Genomic DNA, 19,290 nt, shown 5'->3' with positions numbered 1-19,290 from the left:
TGGATGTTGTTTGTATTTACATGTTCCAAAAAGATAATGAGTGTAATGCATATTATTTTCCATAAAGTGTAGTTTAACAATAAAGATACTTACATTTAGATGATGAAACAATATAATGTACTGCATCAATGACATTGTTTGTAGTGGCAATGGCTTAGCATTTGATGTTGGGTAAATCAAAGTCTAGATCCAAAGTCTCCAGCAGAGGTGGAACGAATAATTATTATTATTATTTATTAAAGCGTTTCACTGAGCCAACACCAAGCAAGGCCACTACACGAACATTGTTTATTTATTTTGTATGTCTACCAGAATTAAGGAGATGCAGCTATCTGCTGGAAAAGGCTGTTAAGTGCACTACATCTCTATTTTTTTTTGATTATCTGTGGACATTTATTTAGTCGATAAATTGTTTTTAACTCAAAATAAGTGCACTGAAGACAGAGTGCAGAACTACTTACGCAAATAGAGGCAATGCTGACAATAAGTGGTAAATAAATGTTCATTTAACTTCAGCTATTATGCGTCTCATTTGTTACTATATTAAATTGTATTTTATCAAACGCAAAAAAAACAAAACTATATAAAATCGGCAGCACTGGTCTCTAAATATCGGACGACCACTAGAGTGAACAGGACAAGTCCATCTCTGCAGTTCATTAACTCCCAAAGAAAAGAAGCTTGCACTGAGAGGACATGAGATCTGGGTCTGCTTAGTGTAGAGTGAGAGTGAGAGTGAGAGTGAGAGTGAGTGAGAGAGAGAGAGAACGGAGCGAGGAATAAAAAGGGAGGCTCTCTCAATCACAACAACACAAGGACTAAAGCCAGTGGGACCAAAGAGGCTGCAGAGATGCTGCTGATCAGCCACACGACGATGAGAAACGATCTCCCTCTGGATGAAAGGCCCAGCCTCTTAATGGGTCCACACCAAACAAGGGCCCGCATCCGACTGTTCTGACTGTGAATTGTGTTTGCATTACTGCACTTCAAAAGAGGTGGCATCTCTAAAAAGGGACTTGCTGCACTGCTTCTACAGGGCTGCACACTCCGTTAGAGCCATCAGCTCTCATTGGCTAAAGTAGGCCAGAGCCACAGTACACAGAAGGGTGTGTTAAAGATTAATGAAGATATTGCACAAGTAAACCAGCCTACAAAACAAGCTTAAGCATAATAAAATATTTAGGAAGTGGCGATCTATATCACTGGTGTGTTTGAGTCAAGGACCCTGAAAGGCCCTCGGGGTATAGTAAACATATGGATGAATAGAAACTGTGATGCCGTTTCAATAGCAGGTTTCCATCAATGTCTGTTTGACATATACACTACATATCCTAAATGACTAAAGAGGGCAGAATCAGCAATGTATTAATATTGCAAAAATCCTACGCTCACTATGGTTGTTCTTGAAGAATAAAGAAAAGGTTTATCGTATAGAGAAGAAAAGGCATTCGTCATTTTCATAATGATTAAGTGATGTTTGCGCCAAAAGGCTGACTTTAAATCATCCGTCCACCAAATATCCCTGATATATTAAATAGGCTGTGCTTCCCCAGTTTACGGCTCCTTTTGTGTACCGTACATTAGAATATCGTAGCGTGTCTTTCTTTAATCACCTTCAGAGCATTAAGTATTGCAAATATTAACTGGCATAAATGAGCAATAACCCTCTCAATGTTAATGAATTCCTGAAAGGCTATTTCCATTTTCTATGTGGGCGTATTTACTGACATGACTCTTGAAGAAATCCTATTATTCATCTCAATACAGCTGCTGGGAAAACAAACGGTAGACAAATAAGTGCCAATTTTTGCTCCATTTCCTAAAGTTAATTTCACACTTTGGTTAAAAAGGTCGGCTGAAACGCGCTGGGTGGAGAAGCAGAGCGGCTTTACGAAGGGGTTGGTAAGTCTCGCTTCTGGCAGATGATTCGGTGGCATTGCAGCACAAAACAAAAAGAGGAAACACCTGTGTAGGATTGTACAAATCATGCAGAGCAGCTCATTTCAGCGCTCAGCAGGCAGCTTCTTCTCCCATCATCACCGGGCCAATCATATCCCGTCGGGAGATTTTCCAGCAAATTTCTTCTACCCCCCTATTTCCCAGAAGTTAATTGCTTCACTTCTCCGGAGTCCAATTATGCACTCCATACCTTCAGCCTCTCAATTCTGGTGTTTTCCAATACCCTCTGGTTGTACTTTTCAATGAAGTTTCAACGGAGAGATGGAAGAGAAGTAATTCAGCCCTCATCAGTTAGAACAGGACGACCAGTTTAGCGGAGCCGCTAAATCCAGGCGTTGCAGTTTACACAAATATATCTCCACAGTCTTCTGACCGGGTGAGACCTGCAACAATTACCAATTGTTGCAGGTGAGATAAAAAGGGACAACTTCATAACTACGTAGAGAGAATGGAGCTTGAACAAGCTGCTATTTGTAAAATGCATGAAGTGATTACTTCCAGTACCACATTTAAACAAGTCTCACACACACACACACACACACACACACACACACACACACACCGTTAAGTCAACAAATCATGCCTCCACCCAGTTCCACAAACTACATCCAGTACAACACACATCATTTAACCGAGCAAATACTGACACATTAAATAAATAAATAGAGACATGACTCATGTACGTGTAAAGATCAACTCAGTCAATACTTTATTATATGCAAATATAAATGTGCCCTCTCAAAGCCGTGCTATGATGTTGGACGTTGCAGGGACTTTGATGAATGCACATACAGATCGCACTGTTCTGATTACCTGAGATTGTATGTATGTGGTGGCACATTATCATGATATGCATTGTTTGCCCGATTCTTGCCCGTACACAGCCCTTCTGTGGGGCGGCTTCGCATAGTTATCTTAAACACTGTTAAATGTTGATCTCAATATACATTTGGACATGTTTTGCCTGCGTTGTGAGAGCAGATCAAACGCTATAGAAAAGTCAGGCCAGGAAAATGATAGATTGATATGAGACTAGATATCGTCTGGGACTATAGATATTTAAATGGAAATACCGACTGTGGCAGGCAAGAGAATGATTCACAATTGTGTCTTTCTTTGTGAGCAAATATGATCTAAAAACACCAACAGTCACGTAAAATGATGTCACATTATGGTCAATATTATTAACATTTGGTATAAGACATTGGAATATCAGATTGTAAACGGCCCTATGGGGCTGGAGCTTTCATCTAAAGCAGCCAGGGAACAAAATATAAGAGAAACCCAACTAAATGTGGAAGGAAGAGATTAGAAGTTTGCGCCTTCGTCAGATCTTTAGAACTTGTGTTTGTGTAGATTAAAGTGAAGTTCTTACACAGTGCAGTGTCATTTCATCAGAACTACAGATAATATCCATCTCTTTTGCTCCTTCTTTAATCTTGTGCTGGAGAATATTAATAATCTTCATAAAGAAAGGGGTCTAACCACTTCAGACAGGAGAGAAAATAGGCCAAGATGGTGCCACGGAGTACAGTGGGGGCACAGTGTGCCAAACAATTCTCCCTTACATGCAAAGCCCTGGGGGGGGACGGGGACCAGCAGAACAATATATAAAGGCAGTCCTCTAAACACAGACGGTTGTAGCCACCAACAGTAACAGAAACCACTGCTCACAAGAAGGGAAGTGACATGCTTCTGAGAAGTGCTACATTTTACTTTGAAGTGAGACGAGGAATAGAAGACTTATTTATTTATCACCTTTTTTCCCCCTCCTTCCACCTCTGGTTATGAATAAAATGACAAACAAGACAGCTTTCATGGAAAATAATGGATTCATCTTGCATCCTCTAAACATAGTGTCACGTAGATTTTACATCATTTTTGTTCTTTCGTGAACAACAACAGTAACCTGTGTCTTATTGCAGGAGGAGGGAGGAGGAAGCAAGAAACAAAAATACTTTCTTGGAAATGGTGCCAATGACATTCCTTATATAACACTTCCTCTTGATACAAGCCGTTTACGTAGACGCACCTTCAGCATGTTAAAAAGTAAAGTCACAAGTTGTTATAATCCTGATGTGGCTTCTCAACACTGAAGGAAATGTCATAGGTTTTTTTTTTTTTTAGCAAGATTAATGCAATTACTCAAATTGCTCAACACAAGGTTTAGCAAGTAGACCTGCAACATTTAGAGAGAGTTAAATATTGATCGTGACTCGTCAACGTTCATGAGCTGCATACAAGATGGACAAGATGGTGAAAGCCTGAGGCCACAGACAGAGAGGCATAATGTTACAAACGCATGACTGACCTAATGAATATATAAAAAAAATACATCTAGCACTTTAACCAGCACTCAAGCGCAACAGATCAAATAAGAAAAAGAGCTGCTCTTGTTGCAGCAGTGAACACAATTGAAATATAAAAAATAAAAATCAAGCCTTTGATCTTGTGGCTATTTGATCCATTTCACAGACAAGCACGATAATGATTCTTTGGATTTATTTAACTAGTGTCAGTCCTCTTTATCAAATCACTTCTCGTAGCCCCTAATCCCATTTCACTATTTATTTAAAACACCACCGTAATGGATGTGCAATTGAACCAGACGTAGCACAAAAATGTGAGTTCCCTTGGAAAACTGCAGCGCAAGCACGATGATGTGGGCAAGAAAAAGGTCTTTTAAATGTAAAATAACCATCCGGAGATGCAAGCTGGCAGTTAATACCCATTTACCACCGTGCGAGTCAGCCGTTTCTTAATTTTATTACTTTAAATTAGCTTTAATTATTCCCCTTGTTATATAATGGCCCGATAATGTAGAAGTAGAGTTAAAGTGAGAGGTGTAAGCCATTTACACAACACTTGGTCAGAGCAACCTCTGAGCCCGGTTGATATGATGTTCATCATATTCCTTGCTGGCATCATCTATTGCAAATAAAAAAAATTAAAAAAGGGAGGAATTTTAAATTTTAAAGCAATCAGACAACTTAGTGAGGGAGTGCAAAGGAGGGGGGGGGGGGGTGTTACTCAACGGAGACAGTTGGTGCATCAGAAAACATTGCCTTAAAGTTTCCTCACTGACGAACGTCCAACCCCGCTGTCACATCGGCTCGCTGGCCTTGATTGATTGGTAGTGACAGAAAAGGGAAGAGACTTCAAATGACTTTTGGCCCCCGACACACCAAACCAACCGCCAGGAACAAGCATCACGTCAGCCAGATGACAAAGCCAGTTGTCCATGTTCATAATCTTCAAAACATTATGGAAGAAAAGTTGTTATCTTTATATATTAAGTGATGAGACCGTTTGCACACATCCAGCCTTCAACGTAACATTCAACAACAACAAGGGCACTTCCCACCATAATCACCCTGAAGCTCTGAAGAATAATTACACTTAAAAGTAAGATAAGGAATTTATTTAGCAGTTATCTAAACAAACTAACTCATAAATTTAGGGAAATGTTGACTGAACCGATTCGTTCCATCAACTATTGTGATAATGTCATTTAGGTTTTGGATTATTGTTACTGTAAGAGGCGTCTCTCACCGTTTCCTGACATTTTATAAACCAAACAATTAAATCGATAATGAAAATAGTCGCAGCTCAAATGTATATTTTAAGCTTGAACGCAGTAAAAATGAATTCAGCAGTTGAAGAAGTTGTGCTACATTAAAAAAAGAAAATCTTAAAGCAAAATCACGTAAAAAGAAAATGATCTACAACATATGGTGCGTCATGAGCGCGTTTTAAGATCTATTGTTTTGTCTTCGGCTTCCCGACAACATGCTGAATGTCGTGATGGATCACGGAGGATTATAAAGTCGGACATGTTTAGGGTATAGGGTTTATAGATGCCATAGTGCGAGTGGGATGAGTGAAGGCCAAATAAAAACAACCATCATCAGAGCTGTAAAACTTGTCCAGCTGGAGTCTTTGATCCTCCCCTCGAGCTCTCCTGTCTAACTCCGACACCTGCACACGGCAGCAGAATCAGACCCCCCCATGCCACACATATCTCACTAAGTGACTCCTTTTCCCCGTAGCTGTAGGCAAAAAAAGGCTTAACAGATTTGTTTGTTCCCAGCTCTAAAGTAATGGCTTCAGTTTAATCAATGAGCAGTGACGTACTGGAATGCAGTCAGGTCGGTGCAGACGGCAGGAGCATCTTTATTTTAGTCATCACTCGTGGTTATACCCCAACTTTCAAAGTTAATGAGCAGCGAGGACGCATCAATAACGAGGGCTTAACAGATGTGACTGTTCCATGTCATTTACTCTGAAGTTTATCATGACCATGTCAAGTTGCCAGTCTCTACACTGCATGTGTCCAACAGAAAAGCCTCCTGAAGCCAGGGTCTAAAGCGGTCCACTTAAAAAGGAGAGCAAATATCCACTACAGTCATTTAGAGCTGCAGCGGTTAGACGGACAGACAAACTATTTTGATATTATTCATTTGTTTTTCTACTCAAAATGACAGAAATGATGGAGATGTCCTGCTTTTTTTCTGTTTTATATCATATTGAACTAAATATGCTTGGGTTTTGGTATTTAAAATACATTACTTTGAGACTTGAGAAACTGGGATAAACATTTTTCGCTATTTCTGACATATTATAGCTCAAACCACGTATCAAGAAAAAAATAAATAAAAGGCAGATTAATGGATGATGAGGGTTGAAACAAACGATTATTTTCATTATCGGTTAATCGGTCGATTATTTTCTCAAACAATTACTTAACCCTGTTCTATAATGTCAGAACAATAAATACTGGTCAGTTTCCAAAGGCGACGTCTTGAAATGTTTTCTGCAACCGAGAGTCTAAAACCTGAAGATTCACGTTTGAGAAGTTGGAACGGCAGAAAAGACTCAAATTGTTGACAATTAATCTTCAGCTAGTCAATTAAAATCAACTTATTGTTGCAGCTCTAAACTTATTCTGTATCTGAAATGATGCATTGTATTCATTTTTAATTCTACATGTCACTTCAACACAACAGGAACCTCCTGATGGAGAGGAATAACGTGCACATGCACACAGTGCTTCTTTCTCTAGCAATGAATAGATATCCGTCTCGTTTGATACTTCAAACTGACTTTTTCATTTGGCACCAGCAGCCCAACACGTGCACATTAGGACATAGGTTAATGATTGGATGCTTTAGCAGCGCAGGATGGTTTCTATGGTTATTTTTAGAGATTCTTGGCGATGTGGTGGGTCGTAACTGGGTGTGTTTTTTTGTTTTGTTTTTTTTAACCCATTTTATAACCGGCGCAGAAATGTGCACCAGCTCAGGGATCTAACTTATGAACCACGTTTAATAGGAAGAATTGCTTTGAGTAAAAACCTGGCACATCTGTCTTTACTTGAGTCCATGTTTCACATTAGAGGGAGCTCAAGGCTTTTTATCCAGCTAACTTTAGTGAGCCTTCTTCGTGAGACAGGCTCCTGCTCTGCTGCTTTTCTATCTTAAAGCGCTGCGTCAAGACTTGCTCGTCAAGACTTGCTCGTCAAGCCATCTCCGGTCAGACACAATAGTCCATTTTGCCTCCCTCAAAATATCATAAAATGTTTTAAAGCAAGTTGCTGAGACCGGCCAAACCACACAGCGCCTCATCTTCGGGACGCGGCTCTGCGAGTACATGGGTGTAATTGTTTTGTCTGGATTGCTGGCTGTCCGTGGGCAATACATAGTTTAAGGATTTAAATGTGTAAGGTTACTCATTAGTCTGCATGCTGTGATTCAGAGCACAAATAACATTCCTGGTCGTGACCAGTAGGACCATATGGTGCAAAGCAGAATCGCGGTTTCTTGTAAAAGTGCTGAGACTATGGAATTAAACATGTGCAAGGAGAGTTGCTGGTTGTCTGTGTATTAGGTTTCTATTTAACACACATTTAGAATCCTCACATTCCTAAATTACACTTTGTATATAATCATAATTTAGTGCAGTGTCACACCTACTTAAGCCTGAAAGTCTAAAAGGTATATTTTGCAATCTGCAAATTACAGCTCTACTACTTCAATGAATTCAAGTTGGGAGGAACAGAGGATCCTGAAATGTTGTTTTAATGTCACTTAAATAAATTAGTAGTATTTGAATGAGAAAAAAAAAAAAAAGGTACATATGTTTAGATACTTTGAAAGTTCATTTAAAGACTTACAGCCTCAGGTTTTGTACAGAGTACATACATTCAACACTAAAACAGATATTCATTGCCAAAGATATGCTGATAAAAGTCCTGCAGTCCTGCTGAAGAATAAATTAACTAAGTCTTACATATTTTTCAGGAGAGGACCTGACTATAAAAAGGAGAACTTGGCTAATTAGTTTGCACAGGAAGTGATAAAAGAGGAAAACGACAGGAAATGTTACATTGCTCACACCTACTGTGCTTGGAAAGCTACGGGCATGATAAGTTCTCAATAACCTAAACATTTTTCAAAACCGATGTTGACTGAAAATCTTATTTTAGCTCAACTCCAACTCTTGTCAGTCAGGAGATAAAATCCTACAGTGTATCCGTTTTGACCCAGGCTCTTTCAGTTCGATTAAGATTGTGGAGCGCCTTGGTAGGCGAGTGGTTACAGCGCATACCATATAATGATTCTGGCCTTTGGACCTTCGTTCCAAGTCATCTCTCGTCTCCCATTTCTACACGGTCGCCCGTCAAATAAAATGCCAATAAATAAAGATTTGAAATATGTCCGATTCAGAGAAATAAAGTGCTGTGCCTTGAGTGAGCGGGGGATTTCATAACTCATACAGTTTTTGTGTACGCTCAGAGCTCAACTAAAGTTCAACCCGATCTTTCAAAGTTGACTGACCTCAAACTCTCTGCGGAGTCCCTGTTGGCCACCTCTCTTCACCCACTGTTTCACAGAAATATGCCTCTTTTCGGCTTTTACAAATACATTTCCAGCATAAATGGGCAAAACAAATGGTTTTGTTGATAAACAGCCACCATTGCCAGTTGTATCTATTCTCATGTGAAAATCTTTATTCTCTCATGAAATGGGAACAGTTCTAAATCATACTACCATTTAGTGTTGTGTTCAATATTTACTAAATTGCTCAATATTTACTAAATTGCTCAATATGTGCTTATTCTTGACTGTCAATACTAAAAGCAGTGTGTGTGTGTGTGTGTGTGTGTGTGTGTGTGTGTATTGGTGGCTATTTAGCCATTTGTTTGGCCTTTGTTTGTTTCAGTATTATTTGAATCTGTTCCCAGCTTTAGACGTAGTTGTAACTGTGGATTTAAACTATTGTCATAACCGGGTCATTAACAAGCAAACAGTCAGGATGGAAGAAACAAATCTATTGTTGTGACATGTATGTTTGATCAGTGCATCAATACAAAGACATCTCGTGTCACAACTGCCACGAAACATGTGCACACTGAACGAGCTGTAAAAGATCCTTTTTGTGACGAGATGTTCAGTACCTCGTGATCTCACACACACACACACACACACACACAAGGTTGAATATTGGTTTTCACTGTAAATGAGAAGCCGTACTCTTACTGCACTATGCACTCTGGCACCTGAGCCAACAGGAAACCAATAAAATGAACTTTAAATTTAATGAAGAATCATAAATGAGCACATTTGGATATAATAAAGCTGACATTAACACGTCAGATCTTATAAAGTGAGGGCACACTGTGTGTAGCAGCAAGCCAACGACTCTTCATGAGGCTGATGCATCCTACAGTATTATCTTCCACATATGGAGCTTAGCATCACTCCTAGTTTCAGGTGCTTCAGAACATTATAGCACTGCAAAGGCAGCTTAAGAAACGAAGCCAAAAGTGCATCTCATTACTTACATGTCCGTAATTGAGGAAGCTGTGTTTACTGGCAATTCGATCAGCTTCCTCCAGACCTCCAGGTATGTGCACAGCCCATGTGTTGGTGTAGACCTTCTGACACAGAACTGGTTCCAGCCCAGAAACCAGCAAGACCAACAGAGGCCCGAGTAGCAACTCCTTCAGCCCGAGCCTGCGGCCTACAGAGGGACATGGAGGACCAGAAGCCATGGGATCTCCTAGTGCAGCACAGTCTCTGAGCACAGCGCCTCTTCGACGGGCCAGGCCTGCACACAGTACATGCAGGTGCACGGAGAGACAAAAAAGGGGGGGCAGTCACAGCTCACCTGACAGGAAACAAAAAAAAAAGAGAAGAACACAATGCATGTTTACACATCTGCAATGTTTAGAAAGCCTGGTGAAAGCTTAACAGTTGCGAGTCATTCCTTGCGATTCACAAAACTGAAACACAAAAACATGACTGCGTACCCTGGAAATGTCAAGATTAGAGCTCTGATTGGGCCCGACCCCACATGAACCTGCATAATTTCTGTCCAGCCCGACCCGAGCCTCAACGACAGCAGCAGTTTTGGGCCTGAGACGGATTAAAAACCTGAATTTCCACTGTAAAACTAATTAAATAAGAAATATGTTCAAAAAATGTATTACAAGCAAGAGTCAAATAAATCAGTTCAGTAACACACTTTGTGACTTTTGTGAATGTTCAGCATAGACCAAAAACATCCTCCATCTAACCTCATATGCCATTAACATATATATTAAATAGATGAGTAACATTTCTCCTCATTAATGAGCGGCAGGAGTGACGAGTCTGTACAGGATTTTAGAACAGCAGCACAGAATCAAAACAATGGTCAAATGTTGTATTCAAATGATGTACAACAGCAGGTTATTGATTATAGCATGAATAGGGCTGTAGTGTTCTTGACTAAAGTAATTCTAGAGAGACTATTTTGAGAACTAATTGATTAGTTGATTTAATCAACAGATCATCAAAGAATCATGAAAAAGCACCAGATTAAATCTTGTGTTTACCAAAGATGTGCTCAAAGGTTTCTTGGAAATAAGTCGTTCAGCATGAAAAAAGCTCAAAATGACTAACGACTTCAGATATCCTGGTCGACTAAAGACCAAGACGACCGATTAGTCGACTAATTTAAGAGGGGGTAGCTTTGGGAAATAAGCATTCCCACTCAACTAAAAATATTTTTTTTTTAAAAAGGCACCAGGGAACGAATAGAACCGGAAAATTGGCGCAAACCAGACGGGGAATTGTGAGAAATTACAACCAGGTTCGGGTAGAGAATCAAAGCTCTAGTCAAGCTCCACGGGAAAACTATTCACATGAGGCCAAACAAAGACGACTCGGTCCAAATGTGAGGTTTGGTGGTTCTTTTAATAGTTGCTTCAATGTTTGGTGGAATAAGAAACGGTTACAGGAAAAGAGTAAAAGATTCAAGATTACTGAATACCGACATGTTCAAATAAAGACAAACAACTAATAAATAATATATTAATCTGTTTGGACCATGATGGGTAATAGCCACCCCAACACCAGTCTGGGCCAGGCGTACTGCAGCCCAGCTAAGTACAGGCATTTGATAATCCCACAGGAAGCAGCGAGCAGGGCGCCAAGGCCAGGCCTGATGTTGTGGTCAGACACACAGCAGCAAAATTTGACGGTTACACTCCCGTGGGAGGATACGGTAGATGGAGCTTACAAAAAGAAAATGCTGAGGTGTACTGGGTTGCCAGCAGAGGTGGAGAAGTGTGGTTGGGAAGGCCAGACTACGCCCTTGATGCTGAGGGATCACAGCCAAGACGGTCTTACTACGACGTGGAGTTTAAATGTTTGAGGCAGCTGCAGAATGGCTGTGGCTAAGGAGAGAACATACACACTTAAAGTGTCAGAGAAAAAAGTTTGACCACTGCAAACAATACACAGATTTGATTGTGGGCTTTCTTTGGAGTGTGTCGACTCATACCAACAAGCCGTAAGAAAACATCTAGAACAAAATCTTAAGAATGAGACGAAGCAACATCTCATGCGTATAGCTACAGAAGCCAGCGCTCATGGTGTAATTGTTTTGTCTCTAAACTGTTGTTTCGACTCAGAAGGGTCAACTGTCCCTTCAGTGTGTCGACACCATTATCCAAAGTGCTAACTCTATAGTAACCCCTGAGTTGACTGGACTGCACTGAATACAGTGTTCCTACTCCATGTTTCCTCCTGCATGCAGACACATTGTTCTCCTGAGGGACAGGGTTTCTCATCTTTTTTGCAGGAGTTAACCTTCTATAAATCAATCAATCATTCTCCTGTATTAGCCATCCAATGAACAAAATACTCAAATTTAACTCCCTGTGCCATATTGCCACATGACCAAACAAGCGCCTCAAATGTTCATTAAACTGTTAATTAAAAGGCAGCTGGGACATTCAGCGTTAACACTCGATTGTTCATTTTGCTGCGGTTTTATAAATTGGACCAAATATATTCACTTAGAACTCAACACACACACACTAACTAGAAGGACACTCAGACAGTGCAGGACTCCGCCAAGGCTGTTTCCATAAGTGAATAATAATAATAATAATAATAATAATAATAATAATAATAATAATAATAATAATAAGCGTCTCTGCACTGATGATTCGGAGCCGCTCCAAAATGTTTTGTGTTCTTCTTTGGCAGATTCTACACCCTTCCACCAAATGTTTTGAAAATAGGGCCTATGATTTTTTCCATAATCCTGCTGATAAAGAGACAAACAGACCAACAAACCAAACCGAAGTAATCTCCTTGGCGGAACTTATAAAGTCACAAAGCATGAACATCTGTCAATCCTTTTATTCTCGGCTGTAAACATTTACATAAAAAAGGCCCATTTTGGGACCTTGTTCTACATTTTTAAATGTTCACATATGACATGTATGAGGAATTTAGTTTCATTTAATTACACATGTACACGCTACATGTACAGCTACAGATACACGTGTTGGAGTACAGTATAAGTGGTTTACATTCAAATAACAAACATGTAGGTAAAAACCTGCATTCCTTTTTTTTTATGTATACCACTGAGCTTTAATAAAGTATTCCCTAATGCAGAAAAAGCAACGTTTTAGTCATGGAGCATTCATTTGCTATAAATAGTCTTGACAGAAGAATTACCGTTGCTACTGAAAACAATCCCTTTAGTGGCTGATTTCCCACCTAGGTGGTTACTCAGAAATGTCAAGGAACTCCCTTGATGTAATCACGTCTTCTTTTGCATACATTGTAAAAACAAAGATACCCCCTCTTCTTAAATGGCGTTTATCATTTGTTATACTGTTCCCAACCTTAACCCGTTTAGTCGGTGGCAATTCAAATCAATGTTTAAATCCCTCTGTAACGACCAGACGTGATAGAAATGTTAGGTTTCGTACGGTGAGAAAGATACAACTTAAAGACTTGATGACCAGTGGACTTTTAACGGCAAAGTAACAAGTGAATGTGTAAAGGGTTAAGATGGACTTAGTTCAATGTGTTATGAAGCCACAGGTAGCTGCATCATTAGCGGTCAGCGAGCTTACAGGTCAGTCTGACTGTGAGTCGGTACGACAAGCTGCTAATCCGTGCAAGGCATTTCAGCAGTATAATGTTAATTTCATTGATACCTGGATGACAGCTAACCGCACAACAGAGACTACTATTTAATAAAACAAGCACCATGTATATTAAGCAGAACCAACGGGGTGCTGTTAGTGTCTCTCAAAGTAGAACTGATCTTAACGTGCCAACCTTCAGTAACACACAAATCCCTGCACCGCCTTTTTTTTTTTTTTTTATATTCTACCTTCCGGCTCAGTTAAGCCTATTTAAACACATAAACACATACAGATCCGCCGACATTACGTAGCAAGGATCCCAACATTAATTACATGTTTACTTTTTGCATCATCTGCTCAGTTCCTACAGAAATTGAAGATAATACGAACAGTAATAATTGCTTCCTGGCTATTTAAGCCAATATTTCTTAAGTATTGATCAGATTCAGATTACTTTATTGTCCATAGATTTTAATAAAATGGACATTTGTCTTTCGCACTGGCATATACAACAACACACGTCATACACAACAATTATTAATTAAAAAAAAAAGGGACCAAGTGGCAGTAATAAAATGGACGAGTGGGATTGTTCTACTTGCAAGTCCATCAAAAACATCCCAACAGTGATGCTTAGAAGTATTTAACAATTAATTAATTAACATTTTATAATACAGCAAACAATCAAAACAAGCAAACAGTAAAAAAAAATAAAATAAAGAAAAACTAGAGAAAAACCTGGCGGCACAACTCACTCAACTTTGTCCTCTGTCCTTTGATGCAACAGGTAAATAGAGCGTTTCCTAACCTCTGTTTGATTTCCAGACACACACTGACTTTTAAGCACAGACGCCTGTGACCTCATCTGGGCGCTCAACCACTCAGTTTCTTAAACGTCAGCGTGACCACAGGCCATGAAGTAACAACTGCCCAACTACTTTACCGTTCACCAGAGACAAAAGGAGAAGCCGACCGTCGCGCTGCGAGTGCTCTTTAGTGCTGCCACAGTAAATGATACCATATGCCAGACTGTGATAACAGAGGTTATAACAAGGAAAAAACTACACCAAATTATAATTAGCCAAGTATCATTAAACCCAAAAGCATAATACCAGCCTCATTACCGAACTCATCAGGATGTTTTAAAAAGAAAACAGTTTACACTTTAGTTGATTATTTACATTTTAATGAGATATAAATGAACTCAAATGCATTTAGCCCATATGACCCTTTCTATCACATTAAAATAACTTTTAATCACGGCCCGTTCTCACATTAAATCAATTTCTCAGAGCGAACGCTCAGATAGCCCACAGAGATTTGGAAAATAACGAGCTTTGGGTTTGGGGAAACTGATGAGATGACAGTAATATTGATAACGTTAATGCAATGTGCCTTAAACAACACATTGCATTTATAGCTAAGAACTAAATATAACTGAACCTCTGTTAAATTGTGACGGATGTATCCTCATCGCCAGTATACAATTGGGTTTATCGCCACGGCAGCAACATCACCGTCACATAGTGAGTAAGTGTTACACAGGCAGCAGACTACTCACTTTCTGAAAAAGCCTCCAGGTCAGAGTAACTACCCATGTTGAGGTACGAGTATTTCATTACCACTACCGCTAATTACAAAGACTTTTACAGCAAATGTGCTTCACGAAGCCTCGATTTCGCAAAACATGGTCTTTAGTGTAATTACCAGCAAGCAGCAATCCCACATTCAGACCATTATTATCTCAAATAAAACACTTTAAATGTTTGGTCTTCTGGTTTCCAAATCAGATTTTACACGTTTGCCTTGTTTATTCTCAAAATTTGTGCTTCAGGTTGCAGTTATTTAAAACTGCATTTAAAATGAATAAAATGTTTTAAATCTGCATCAAGGGCACTTATTCTACTGGTATAAAGTAGCATCTAAAAACAAATGTTTTGAATCTTAACTATGTAGTTCTTGAACAATGTACATGTTTAAAAGACGGTGCGTGAATTAGAATTACAAATATCAGCAAATGGATGAGTATTTGGGATGTTAAAACTCAAGCGATCGATATCCTGCGACAGTTATCATATAAAACTCAGCATTTAGGCAAACAGGAGCACAACACACTTTGGATCATTGCAGAAGTGTCTTTGTACACGTTGAAGGAAGCCTCTGGATTGCACACAGCTTTCACTACAAGCTGAATTACACACAGAAAGCAAGAGTCACGACGTTTAAACATTTCTACTCAAGTACCTTTATAGAGACTGCTTTTGAATTACATTCAATGTGTTGTTAATTAAACGATTAACAAAAACGGTGGCACTGTGAGAGCTTTGGGACCTCTGTTGGAAGTCCGCAGGTGCTCAAAGTAAAAAGGAAACGACAGGAAATAAAATGGTGGCAATGTACACCTCCAGAGAGTAAGAATAAATCCAGATCCTGACACTGAGTATATAAGCCTTCATTCAGGATGTCAAGAAGCAGAAAAACCCTTCGTGTTTCAAATAACACCTCCTCTGCCACATTGTTTGCCTTCCTGAATGAAGGATATTAATGTCAGGAGAAGATTTAACTCTTTCTCCAGTAGTGTAGGATTTCACTTTACATTTACCACGTAACCCCTGACCTAACCCGACGTTGTCACAGGGCAGTTGTTCACAAAGTATTGAATGTTATTGTGATCATCTTTGCGAGTAACTCTTATTCTAATAATGGGAATTTTATTAGAAGATGCCATTTGTGATTTAATAGGTTGACTCTCAGCTAGCCTGATTAAAGTGCTTCCAAACTATTTAAAATAAAAAATAAAATCTTATCTGTTGTTGCTGGTGCGATTAATCGATTAGTTGACAACTGATTAATTTGAGTTTTTCTTTAAGAAGGTCACAATTCTCTAATTCCAGGTCCTTAAATGTGAATATGTTCTGGCTTTCTACTCCTCTATGACAGTAAATTCAATATCTGAGTTGCGGAGAAAAAAAAAAGCATTTGAGGACGTCATCTTGGACTTTGGGAAACATTGATCAATATTTTTCACCATTTCTAGAACAAACAACAAATCGACAATGAAAATAACCCTTTAGGTTTGGTTTTCTACTATACAAAGAACTCCCTTTCTAAACCAGTTTCCCTGAGATAACAACCAGTACATGCATTTATTTGAGATGCTTGTATAGCAAGGCAGTGATCCCTCAACTTTAACACACTACTGAAACATCTCATCATACTGCAGAAGCAAGCAGACTTTCAGAACAATATGCATGGTGAATTTGAGATACCTTGTATTAAATTTAATACATGCAACTGCATGCAAATATTGCCTCACAGGAGAGGTACAATTACAGTGTTGGGCGTAGTGGAAGCTCAAGATCGTCAGCTCCCATAATGAAGCACAATTATTTCTATGCTACTGTGACACTGAATAACTGAAGTTGCACTTTTCACAGAAAGTTGGGGAAATGTAGAGCAAAGCCAGTCAGCCCAGTGTAACCCAACAACATCAGCTGTGTTTTGCATTGATTACTCCTGATGTCAAAGTTCAGTCGCAAAGGAATCCACTGTACAGCCACAGCCTTCTTACTCTCTGAAACATTATAATATGAAGAGCAAAGTTTGCTATTATCTACATGTGTGAAAAGCAACACGTCCTGTGTTTTTAAAGGAGGTCGCAGTCAGTGTGGAGCAGAGATTAACTGCAGTAAACTGCCCAGGAAAGAGGAAAACTTCTCCGGCCTGTAACGCCACAACACTTTAATGTTTATGAAAGTTAAGAGGTTTAAATGCATCAGCTGATAAGAGTAACGTCGTGAGTTTGCAGTCGGTTGGACTCACCTCACGCGTTAAGTCCGTGACAACAACACGTAGTCATAATTTGGCTCGGAGCGGCGGCTGGAGCAGATCCGGAGATGATGACTCCTCCGCTTCACAAATATGTCTGAAAGTGTACCGTGCCGTGATTAACGTAAACTTGACACCGTGGTAGGCTGACCTGCTCCGTCTCACAGGTGCCTCCCCTTTTCCTCTCATCCACCCCTGACGAGCATTTCCGACCTCACATTTTACTACTCCGACCGAGCAGCAATGTGGACGAGTACAAACATTTTTTTTTTTTCGCAGAGACGACCACAGAAAACCGGACGCAAGCACAGTCGACGTCACCTCGGCGGAGTGGTTACCCTCCTTCACGAGCCGACACAAACTGACAGCAACCGGGATCAATAAGATAACGTGCCGCCCTGTCCTGCCCGGTGCCAGGGTCCCGGTGGTACCAGAGGCAAACTCGCCGACCACGCAGCCCAAACAAGTACAAATAAAAGCTCGCGCAGACGGGAAACTTACAATCCGCTCAACTTACCAGCTTCCTTTTTACATCCTGCTCGACCCCGGCTTGTTGTTGTCTCCCACCGCGGTGTTAGAACAAGCGACTGCACGGTGAAGCGGCTGAAAAATTGATATGAGAGAATTGCTGGTTATAAATAGTCATGATACCCCTCTGGTGTACCGCTGAGTGGTCCGTGCAAGCCCCAGGAAATACGTCACGGCCGTGGACAAAGTGGAGCCGTTAGAGCGACACCTACTTACGGCCAGCAGCGCTGCGACACCCCCACCTGCTGGACACAAGCAGAACTGCAGCCTATTCCTCATGCATGGCAGGCGCGATCATTTACTGCCAGATGGATAGGGGGACACAGATGGAAACACTTAATAGATGCCCAGTATAATGCCAGGCAATGCCATCTTTATTGAGAAAATTGTTGTTGCTAGTAAAGGGCGTGGGTTTCGTTTCAACATAGGGGGGGGGGGGAACACATTAAGCAGGTGGACATTTTGAGTGTCAAACACATTTTTCTGCACCAATTTATGGTGGAAAAGTCTTTAGACATTTAAAAGAAAACACAAAATGCAGGTGCCAGGTGACAATTCAAAATATAATAAATATATTTGAATATAATGCAGTTAGCCTCTCCGACATTCTGGATTGCTCTAAAAATTATCCTTGCCGAGTCAACACACATGTAGTCATGATTTAATTTCAGCATGAGTCACGTTATAGCTGTTTATTAAAATAATAATCGTGTCTATGTCTTGTCTAGCCCCTTATAACACAAGGTTAAAACAATTAGCTAATACTACACGCTCAACTTCTTTCATATTGTACTTTAGTGGGTCCGATTTTCGACTAAAGTGCAATGAGATAAATTACCAAAAAGATATTGCCAGGCAGTGAACTTCCAGGGCTCTTGGGGGTGCGATGACTCGGAGCAGTTGTTTGCATTTCCTGGTTGGTAAACAACCTCTTTCCTTCTACATTCTGTATACCAGAGGGCAAATTCAAACTGTTTAGTTCATCAAACTTTAAGGGGAGACACTACAGGTGAATAGGGTCAAAGAAAATGACTTATAGATATCACCATGAATCTTCCCCAGTTCATTCCCTACATTAAGACCCATGTTTTTTGTATTACAAATTTTCTAAAATTGTATGTTAAAATATGCCAATTAGGCATCAGAACATAGGCAAAGTGTACATATAAATGTGTATTTTGGATGTTTTCTCTCCACTAGTCTGAAAGAAGACATGCAGGGAGCAAAACAGCCCAAAATACCAAAATGACCAGAGCATGAAAAACAATGTTCTTGCCTGTTGTGTCGTGGGACAGGCACTTACTCACATCACAAACATAGTTTCCTTGCTGCCTTGAAGTTGTAGCTTGTCTAGTGCTACTACTTAATAGTCAGGTCACAGATTATTTGTTGTTTATCTCTTTAAAGTCACAAATCCTGAAAGCTTAAAAGTTTCACTGTGTAGGTTTATTAATACCATTGCACAGGTTGACTTTTATTATTGCATTTGACACTCATCTGGAATGCAGTACCACACTCAAGAAATTAAAATACCTTCA

General features: G+C 39.9%; 1 protein-coding gene across 2 annotated transcripts in view; it reads right to left on the bottom strand.

Annotated features, from left to right (window-relative positions):
- furina (furin (paired basic amino acid cleaving enzyme) a) overlaps positions 1-17,922 on the bottom strand; it is a 74,047-nt gene extending 56,125 nt beyond the window's left edge. Inside the window, exons 1-2 of one of the 2 annotated variants that reach the window (XM_029426265.1) lie at positions 17,742-17,922; positions 9,803-10,128 (exon numbers count right to left, since the gene is read on the bottom strand). In XM_029426265.1, coding sequence (XP_029282125.1) covers positions 9,803-10,012 — 210 coding nt within the window. In that variant the 5' untranslated portion in view covers positions 10,013-10,128; positions 17,742-17,922. Of the gene's footprint in view, positions 1-9,802; positions 10,129-17,218; positions 17,551-17,741 lie in introns of those variants that run through there. The other variant, XM_029426275.1, reaches the window with a different exon arrangement.
- Between the last annotated feature and the right edge of the window lie 1,368 nt (positions 17,923-19,290).

The sequence above is a fragment of the Cottoperca gobio genome, chromosome 3, assembly GCF_900634415.1.
Source record: "Cottoperca gobio chromosome 3, fCotGob3.1, whole genome shotgun sequence".
Taxonomy (NCBI): Eukaryota; Metazoa; Chordata; class Actinopteri; order Perciformes; family Bovichtidae; genus Cottoperca; species Cottoperca gobio.
This window is presented reverse-complemented; position numbering and strand designations above follow the sequence as displayed.